Here is a 10,574-nt window from a genome sequence, read left to right on the forward strand (position 1 = left end):
CCATTTGGATGAACTACGGGCGGCTTGATCCCTTGGGAGAGGGGATACGTAGTCAACCACATTGGTGCAGCCGAGTTTAGAGAGGCGACACATTGGTGCTCATGTTGGTGTCGGCTCAGTGTTGGGAACACTTCGCCGAGGTGGAGAATTGTGAAAAACGCGAACGAATTATGAAAAACGTGAAGAATAACCCAAAACAGACTCCACCACACCCTGGTGTGGTGTCTGCCATGGGTGTGGTAGAATCTGTCCTGCACCACATCCTCTGCCACACCCACGGTGCAGGGTGTGGCAGAATCTGTCCTGCACCACACCATCTGCCACACCCATGGTGCAGGGTGTGGCAGACTCGTTTTTAAAATCCTCCTTTGTATGGGAATCCTCCTTTGTTTGGGATTGTGTTTTATTATAAATAGGACCACGTTTTTTAGGGTTTCTTAAGGAGAGAAAAGGAGAGAATTAGCATTGTTTTGAGCACTTTGAGAGGGAGATATTATGAGGGAGTTGAGAGCTTTGGTTAGGATTATATTTGAGTGATTTTGTGAGTTGTAACCCGTTGTATTTCTTCTCCATATAGTGAAATCTCCCCATCCTCTCCCCGTGGACGTAGGCAATTGCCGAACCACGTATATCTCTGTGTTTGGTTTGATTTGTCGTAATTGGCTTGGTTTGTGCAAGTGTTTTGGGTTATTCTTCACGTTTTTCACAATTCGTTCGTGTTTTTCACATATATTGCATAATTTTATTACAATTAAAGATCCACAAGATGACATTTTGAATGAGAATGTTGTAATTGATGAAGAGAATGAGGAGATGACAAATGAAGATGACACAAACATAGTTGATCACACTCAATCTAGGACTGGAAGAAATGAATGGAAGAAGTTTCGAGACCAAATTGCTTGGGCAATGTGGGTTGGTTATTGTGCGAAGTATAAAGGTGGTGATACCATGGAAATTGCCATTTAGTTTTCTTGTTTTCGCATATTTAGTTATGTATTGTACTATTTCATAATTGTGCTTGTATGGACAATGTAAATTTCCATCCCTTACTTGCAACTATGTAATTCTGAATTAACTTTGTAAGCTTGTACTACATATTCATGGTTATTTTTATTATTGCACATTTAAAACATCGATGTAGGAAAGCAAATCTTCCTTATTTACTACATGCACCGCCAAATACAACGAGCGGTATTAATATGAACTTTATGTCATATCCACCTCAATCTTTCATTTCACTACATACAATGCCAAAATCTTTCTCACAATTCCCACCCTTTGAAGGCAACTATAGTGGAATGAGCCAGCAACATGTATCATACACTAATATGTTAAACAGTCCCCAATGCTTGTATATTCCATCTTATAGTTCTTAAAGCAGTGGTCCACAACAAATGTCACCAACCACTGGTGAATCTGGTGGACCTCAGAGCCATGCCATTGATGTGATCGGGAGGTATCACCCTCTAAAAACGAAGAAACTAGCTCGCAAGAGAAAAGTGCCTACAACAATGAGAATTACTGACGTGAATTTGAAGGGGGTTTCCAACAAGTGGTGGCTCCCCTAGCATGATGTGGTCTTTATACCGTATCTTACAAAACTTTTGTGAAAGATGGAATGAAGATTGGTTAAAAACTTCAAAGCTAAAGCTTACAAAATGGCAACTACAAAATCAACATGCAACTTAAACCAACTACACCTACACTTATGTGATTAATCATATGAAAACTTAGAGAACCAAATATTTTGATATGAAGGCTTGCACCAACATAAGTGGTACTGCGTGAGATGAGAAAAATTGTATGTTAACCCTGGATGACACTTAAAACATGGGCTCATGTAATATTCCTATCATAACAATAATTACTTTAAGTGGAAGTGAAAATGTTATACTTAATTTCATACATCATATAGTGAAACTACATTTCAATTTGTATATTGCAGGAAAAAAGTAGCTTTAGGTTTGGTATAGAGGATATATAAATAAGCTTCTTTCGTTTTTACAAGAAATTACAGAAGATCATGGGTGATGATCAAGCTAGTGGTGATTTTACTAGGCCACTTTATGAGAAGATTGACACCTAACAACGTCATTCCTCTTGATGATGATGATGGAGACAACCCATTTGCGAGTGAAACTGAGCCTCAATCTAATGCTAACACTTCCACAAACCCCACTTCTAAAAAATCCTAGAGTGAATCTAACCCAAAGCCTTTCTCAAGCAAAAGACTGAGAAAATCCAATGATGTTGAGTTGATACGTAGCTTTATTGAGTCAATATCAGAGTCAATTAGAAATCAATACATAATACATTTGACTGAACAATTAGTTGTAGCTTTGAAAACTCATAGTGACTCATACAGTGATGAATTTTCGACAATGTCTTAGACCATTTGTATGAAAGTGAGCGTGATGTAAGAAGATTTTTTTTATCAAAACTGAGAATGCAGCCTAAATTTATTGTGTAATGTTTAGGTGAGATAATTTTGTGTGGAAAGCAACCTACATTGATATTACAATATTTGGGTGAAACAATCCCTCAAAAGTGCAGCCTATATTGCATAATAAATTTATAGGCGAGACAATCTTTTATGACATATCTATTTACATCCTGAGCTCTAATAATTATACATGAATATAGATGCCCATTAGAGAGCTACGTTTGGTTCTTTTTATGCTCAGCTTGAGCTTTTAGTGCATAATTCTATTATACTAATGTGATTTTGAGCTTGCTTAGCTCTCTACGGTGCTATGTATGGTGTTTTTTTTTGTGCTCAGTTTAAGCTATTGGTGTAGATTTTTGTTATATGTTGCTGATTTTGAGCTTGTTTAGCTCTCTATGGTGCTCGATTTGGTTTTTTTTTTTTGCTCAGTTTGAGCTATTGGTGTAGATTTTTGTTATATGTTGCTGATTTTGAGCTTGTTTAGCTCTCTATGGTGCTCGATTTGGTTTTTTTCCTCAGTTTAAGTTGGTGCAGATTTTATTTGTATGTTGCTGATTTGAGCTTGTTTAGTTCTCTATGGTGCTCGGATTGGTATTTTTTGTGCTCAATTTGAGCTGTTGATGTAGATTTCCTCTATTTATTGTTGATTGCTCTCTATGGTGGTCGATTTGATATTTTTTGTGCTCAGTTTGAGCTATTGGTGCAGATTTCGTTTATACATTGCTGATTTTAAGCTTGTTTAGCTCTCTATGGTGCTTGGTTTGGTGTTTTTTGTGCTCAAATTCAGCTGTTGGTGCAGATTTTTGTTATATGTTGTTGATTTTGAGCTTGTTTAGCTCTCTATAGTGCTCTGTTTGGTGTTTTTGTGCTCAGATTGAGCTGTTGGTGTATATTTCTGTTATATGCTGCTGATTTTGAGATTGTTTAGCTCTCTATGGTGCTTGGTTCAATCCTTATTTGGTGTTTTTTGTGCTCAGTTTAAGCTGTTGGTGCAAATTTCTGTTGTATGTTGCTGATTTTGAGCTTGTTTACCTCTCTATGGTTGCTCGGTTTGGTGTTTTTTGTGCTTAGTTTCAGCTGTTTGTGTAGAGTTTGAAGGATATGTTGGCAATGATGATGGTCTTTTTATAAGATTGCAAACTAGTTTACAATGTTCATAATAAGATAAGATGTTCTTTAATGGGAAGTGCAACCTTCATTGTAAGCACAAGATTAAGGTGAGACAATACATTCTTCGAATGCAATCCACGTTGAACTTGTAAGTTTTAGTTGAGACAATCAATTTTGTCAAAAGATTTATAACTAAGCCAACTTAGTACATGAAAATATCAAAGTAGGACATAAAAATACCAAGGTTGTACGTGATTTTTTTAGATCATTGATTTCAATCTAACCATTGTGAATAAAATTTCTAGTCCACGGTGCTGGCCAATCCCTTCCTTACCCATATTAGGCACAGTCCCATTGTAACCAACATCATGCATGTAAGTTAAGAGATCATTCATGTTCCAGTTTATGTAGCAGATATCGTTGCAGTAGGGACACTTCCACCACCCGTTTCGGTCTCTAACTTTTAAAGCATTGGCTCTTAACATTATTTCTTCAAATTCTATTATATCTCACGTGTCATCTCGCTCTCGTTCTTCATCTGTATATGAAAATAAAGTAGGTTTGTTTCTGCGGTAGTTTCCGAGAACGCTAAGATAAATAAACAAAGTAATTTGACATTGGGAAAGTAGTAGAGTTTTTAATTCTTTTTAACATCATATTTACCTTTAAATTTGGTGCAGCTGAAGATTCACCAATATCTCTAACATTCTTACTCTTATTTTTAACTTGGCAAATTTTTTGTTCATGGCAAGTCGAAGATAAAAGGGTTTTACAACATTTGAGGATGCCAAACTAGCCATTATAAAGTTTCTTGTAAGATTATCAAAACTTTTCTATAAAATTTTCATATGCAACCAAACAAAAGAAAAAGAAAACATGCTAATTTTATAACATAAAGGGCCCATTTTCTTGTTTTGAACAAAACAAAGAAAGTACAAGAAACAAGAAAAGTTGTACATTTTGAGTTCTATAAACTTTTCCTATAATTAAATGCAGATATAAATTAAAATGGTTTATATTGAGAGGTATTTACTGGATAGATAAGGTTTTGGAAATATTCGATATTAACAAAATTCTGTGCGTGTTTTATGTACAGAGGCTGATAGTTTTCAATAACGCTTACCACATTTATGTACTCCATCTCTACCCTTTTGAAACGTAAACTCAATTCACGAGCCTAACTTAAATTATGAATGCCTTTCAAGGCCATCTAAATCAAATTTATTGCAATAGGCTAGCTCTTGCACGCTGAAGGAATCATATACCTGAAGCGAGGATAAGTACGTGATCAGAAGTGTGAGAGATTCTTCTGTTGCTTGTTGATTGGAATAAGATACACAAACACTTCTAGTACTAAATCTTAGAAATTTATAAGAGGTTCTGTACAAATCTTCTCTTCCCTATATAGACGAATATTGATATACAATCTTCAATCTTTTATTTATCTCCAAAACTCAGAAAGTTGACAAACCCTGGTATCCCCAGATATTTCACAAGCTCCTGAAAACCTGTGATACAATAAGAAAAGAAACATCGACCAGCTTGAACAACTAGTGAGAATCAATATCAAGAATTAGCATTTCATAAAGCAAAGCTATATCTCAAAGCAACAAGAAAAAACTCAAATGGATAAAAAACAAGACACAAGTGAGAAAGAACAATTAAACTAAATAAAAAACAAGAGAATGACATCAAGGGATGCTATTCTTGCCAAAGATGAAGAATGCATATAACCAGCTTACTGTGAATAGTAACCCTGAAAATGCGATGAAGATTATGATACCAAGCTATAGTTCCTTCAATTAATATGGGATTCCATTTTCATCTACAACCCAATTGCATGAAATGTCGCTTTGTGCAAACCTGTACTTGCACCTTTCTCATTCATTGATTTTCTTTATTAAAAGAACTTATTATGTTCACATTGTTCACGTTTGAGTTCAAACACTACAAATTTGTATATAACACGGACATAAGGTCTTTCTCTACAATAACACAATATTGAGACAAATAAGAACATGAAAATGGAAGGTATATGGGCCCACTGATTACATGAAGACATGCATATGCTACTCATTCTTTTTCAGAAGTGTGTTACTGTTAGATATTTAGACAATATCATGCCTCAGGATGATGCATTTACCTAATACCTATAGCAATTATTATCATCTCTGTCTAAATATACATATTTGTAATTTCCTAATAGATAATTTTATAAACCTTTTACTCCTCCTGGATTCTTTTTTCTAGCCTAAGAATTTTGAGGATCGCTCCTTAATTGCATAAGCTTTAAACCACATAAACCAATCTTCATTACCTGTCACCTTGTCTTCTATGTTTTATGGGAAATCCCTTTATTGTCCACAGCTTCCTCAGTTTCCTCAATCTTCATTGTCCACAGCTTCCTCAGCAGGGGTGCAGACAGCTCGGATATGATACTTACCATATCCGTATGCATTTACCAATCACGGATACATATACGTATACGAATACAAATATCTCGGTAATAAGCAAAACTCTCTAGATCGAATACAGATATGGATATACTCATATACATGCATATACAAAATGGATATGAGAAAACTAGATCACATTGATATATATATATATATATATATATATATATATATATATATATAGTTCATATGATACCATAGAGTTCATTGTTTGTTATATCTAAAAAACAAAGATTAGATCTCTTGATCATCAACTAACCTCATATCCATTTATCTTAGGATTAAAAGAATTACAAGTGTATGATCGACATACATTGGTATATTTTGGATACGGATCAGGATATTGTACTACATATCGATATCCGTAACCATATCCTATCAGATATATTCGAGGATTTGGACATGTATTTTCACCGCTATTCCTCAGCCATGAACATGGACTAACCACTTCAACAGGTTTGGATCAGGTCATAGTAATAATCTGCCACCATCATGCAGATATTTCTGGTAATGGAATGATTATATGATATAAGAGAAATTACTTTTGGACACAAAACCATGGGCCAACTATCGTACATGTGAGATGTCTACTTTAGTTGCCATTGAGATTGGGAGAGCGCCAAAAGTTAAATGGAGAATGACACATGCATTGCCCTGTCCCATGCTTGGTTCCCCCCATGAATTTTGGGTCCAAAAAGAAGTGTCATGATGAGAGGGGTGGGGAATAAGATCCCATGGTAGTATGCTATTGATCAGATCATTTAATAATGACATCGATTAGGAATTTTTGATATACACCTTGAACTGGGCACGTCTATCTATCTTCTCTTTGAACTCTGTTAGGATCACTCGTCATGTCCATCATCATCTTCTCAGGAGAATCTTCCCAATTACCAAATGTTTTCAGGTCAACCTACAGAAACGCAAACAAGAAAGGGGGGAACATGTAAATATAATATGCTAGTAACATTAGAAGAAAACTCTTATTACTAAACCTTGCGTCGTTGTTCGGTGAAGAGTGTTTCTCTTTTTTTATATGAATCCTGCTGTTGTCTTGCTGCTTTTCCACCAAAACCCCATACCTCAACTTCTAGTACAGATGCTTCAACAGGTAAGAAACCCTGAATTTCAGTAAACAACATGGAGACACTTAGTTGCAACAGACCATGAGTTTATATAAGCATATTGATCATTTTCACTCATTAACTAAAAGTAATTTATTTGTCGAGATATAAAAAGAAAGAAAATAAATCTCATCCCAAAGACTAGAAACTTGCAACGTTCCAAAGATTGATCATTGGATGACTTGGTTCATTAAATTGAATTATGCTCTGATTCCATAATGTGGTTCTCTTTCTATTCAGATTTTATGAGAATGTTCAATCTTTCCCAAATTTGTTTCCAGCAAAGGATTAAAACTCTGGAATGAACGCAAATAAATACAGAGAGATGAGAGCAGCTGAAACTACACATGCAGAATAAGAATACATAAGAATAGGAAATTAAAATCATCAAACTTGTTCACAAAATAAAGATTGAATAGAATCAAGTTTATCAGAAAGAAAGATGAACTGAAACTGCTGAAATTATAGGCAGGACTAGACAGTGATACAGAAAAATGAATGCAATCAAGTTCTCAAAGAGTATTTCAGTTCTCCTGTCCATATAAAAAGTTTTACCTGGTTAGGAATCAGAGAACCATTCTGAAACGTTTTGTCAACTGCATGGTGACGGACTGTAACCTTAGCAAAATCTTCGTCAACAAATATCCTCTCACTCCCTAAAGTTCCTCCAAAGCCCAAACCAATGGGCTTTGGATTTGGTTCATATACTCTCCCAGAAAGATGTAGGTGACTATACATGAAATTCTTCTCCTTTCCTGATTAATGGTATTTTAGATTGTTTAGCTGCAAAGATTATTTTTTAAAAAAAAGGGAAACTAAACTACTTAAAACATACCAGAAGGTGAGATTACACGGAAAACTGGGTTTATAGCATAAAGATGTCCGGAATTTCCATAAAACGTCTCTCTATTTTCAAATCCTTGCCCAGTCAGTACACCAATCACCCATCGTTTTATAATACTGTCACTCTGACTGGTATCTACCGAAGAAGCTGAGACTAGAACTAAAACAGGTCCATGATAACCTTCCACGTTAGACCAGAACCTGTTCAACCCTTTCCCATGAACTGATGACCTACAAATAAACAACTACTAGTGAGAACAATGTGCACTCTCTCAAAATGACAATTCAAGTATAATGAAACAATGCAAGGATAAACCTACAGTCAAGCGTACCAACAGCCAGATGAAGCAGTTTTGTGAAACAAATATCAACTCCAAAAGAGAACAAGAAAAATAAGCAAGTTCACCAACATTTCTTATCAAACTATTAATCTCTATTTCTTATTGTAATAACATCATCCGGCAATACAACATTATTTTCTCCTCCAGAGAGGACGGCACTTGTAAATTCCCGGTGAAGGTACATTATATCTGCTGTCAAATGAAGAAAATAAACAAATTTGAGTTCCTTCTACATTAATGCTGCAAAAGGTAACCAATTTACATGATTTCACTTCAGATTCACTTTGCCAATTCGTTATACTTGACTGCTTTATGACTTGGAGCTTTAACAAATAGATTCAGCACTTCATACAAAGACATGTCTTATTTGTAATTTTAAGTGAAGTATTTGCTGTTTTACGCTCCAAGTTCAATTCTCATCAATAATGCATTGAGAAAAACTCGGTAAATATACACTATAATGACTAAATTATGATATAAAATGTGATCTGTAATTAAAAAAAAAATCCCAAGATCTAAGACTGTATTCTGTAGTGGAATTCTCAGAATTAAAAAAATGCTCAAAGAAAGCAACCAACCTATATAGAATGTTATCGAGTGACTCATTGACCAGTTCAGGAAAGGATACCCCTGACAGCTCTTCGCGTAAGGTATTTCTCAGTGTAAGAGATATCGCCCATGCCTGTCCACATGTGAGGAGGAAAGCATTTTCAACATCACTGGAGTAATTGTCGCCAGCTGATGAAATGGAATCCTGCATATTGTCAACAAGTTAATCCAAGTTGCAAGGACACCAATAGAGACGATAAACTGTAAGCATGTTAAGAATGCTGCAATCCAGCTAAAAACAGGAGCTCCAATGATGTGAGGGCCTACAGGTAAAAAAAAAACTTCCACCCCACAAAACAAATTAAATGTTTGACACGGCCCACATGCATGTATATATGTTTTGAGCACACAAAAACACATGTTCTCCAGCCCTAAGGGTGTGTTTAGCAAAACCCCCTGATTACACTCTGTTACCACTATTCTTTCAGACTTATGCAACAATGTTTATTATTCATTAACTCTTGAGATTATGTGCCCATGCCTCAATCTGATGCAAATTCTCAATAAATTACCATAGGCACATTCCTATTTTAGTGAATAAAAGAGGCTTGATTCTTCATCTGCATCACACAACAAACTGCTCATGAATCAAATGGCATTTTTCATGAATTTGACTTGATTAATAAATTACACAATGCACACGTTGTGGGTATATTCTTGGAAGAGAAAAGATCCTATAGACGACAATGAATGGCTCAATAACCATAATTGGGGATCATGGGAAAATACCCCTTTGAAACAATGCAAACTGTGATTATACTTGAGACAGTAAAGGGCATATCTAAGTCAAAACTTGCATACCTTATATATTTTTTTCTTACTTCGATCAGTGTGGTTGATCATATCTTCTAATTAACAAACACAAACCCAAGACTTCCAAGTTATTTTTCCCCAATCCACCATCAAACACTCCCTGTCCAGTCATGTTCCCACCGTCTCGTGTTCCTTCCGCCAGCACTACTAGTCTTAGTCTATAAAAAAAATGTTTCGCTCACATCGTCGTATAATTGCAATGGCGAGATTCACACACAATTCACTTTTGATTTTTTTTAATGACCTCCGATATTGGTCTCCCCAAAAATTTCCACCATAATGATTTCGAGTCAAGGTTCACATTCAACAGAGCCACACTTAACGATCACTAAAAGCTAATGAAAACGAAACATGCACATAACAAAGAACGAGTCTTTTGGCTTACCCCGGAACTCCCAGCTGCACAAGCCTTGACCTTCTCCCGAACAAACCTCGATAAGCAACCCGTCAGCTCCGGAGCTCTGCTCATCACCCACAGCTGCACCTTCTGAGCGGAAACACTCCGATCCATCCCCAAAACCTCACACCCCCAGATCCTCTCGTCGTCTTCAACCTCTCCACCGTCCACCAACACCGACATCACCAAATGCTTGAAATCGGGAACAGCCCCAGCAGCTTCACTCCTGCTCCCAACCCTCCAATACCTCTCCATCGCCCAGCAAATCTCAAACAGCGCCGTCAGATCCGAGGACCTAAGCTCCCCCCCGGCCTTGTCAGACTCCGAATCGAACTCCAGTTGGCAAGGGATCTGAGCTCGATCGCACAGTTCGTGGTACAGTTTGAAGATTAGGTTGAGGGACGAGGAGGCAGGCATCCGGGAGCAGCACCT

The 10,574-nt window shown here is 36.4% G+C and overlaps 1 protein-coding gene across 1 annotated transcript; it reads right to left on the reverse strand.

Annotated features, from left to right (window-relative positions):
- On the reverse strand, positions 4,845-10,568 carry LOC109823404. The gene is made up of 7 exons (XM_020389684.1): positions 10,131-10,568; positions 8,902-9,077; positions 7,975-8,213; positions 7,695-7,894; positions 7,011-7,136; positions 6,814-6,928; positions 4,845-5,067 (listed from the first exon to the last, which is right to left on the reverse strand). The coding sequence occupies exons 1-6, from the start codon at positions 10,557-10,559 to the stop codon at positions 6,830-6,832; spliced, it is 1,269 nt and encodes a 422-aa protein (XP_020245273.1). The 5' UTR covers positions 10,560-10,568; the 3' UTR covers positions 4,845-5,067; positions 6,814-6,829.

The sequence above is a fragment of the Asparagus officinalis genome, chromosome 1 (assembly GCF_001876935.1).
Source record: "Asparagus officinalis chromosome 1, Aspof.V1, whole genome shotgun sequence".
In the NCBI taxonomy this organism is placed as follows: domain Eukaryota; kingdom Viridiplantae; phylum Streptophyta; class Magnoliopsida; order Asparagales; family Asparagaceae; genus Asparagus; species Asparagus officinalis.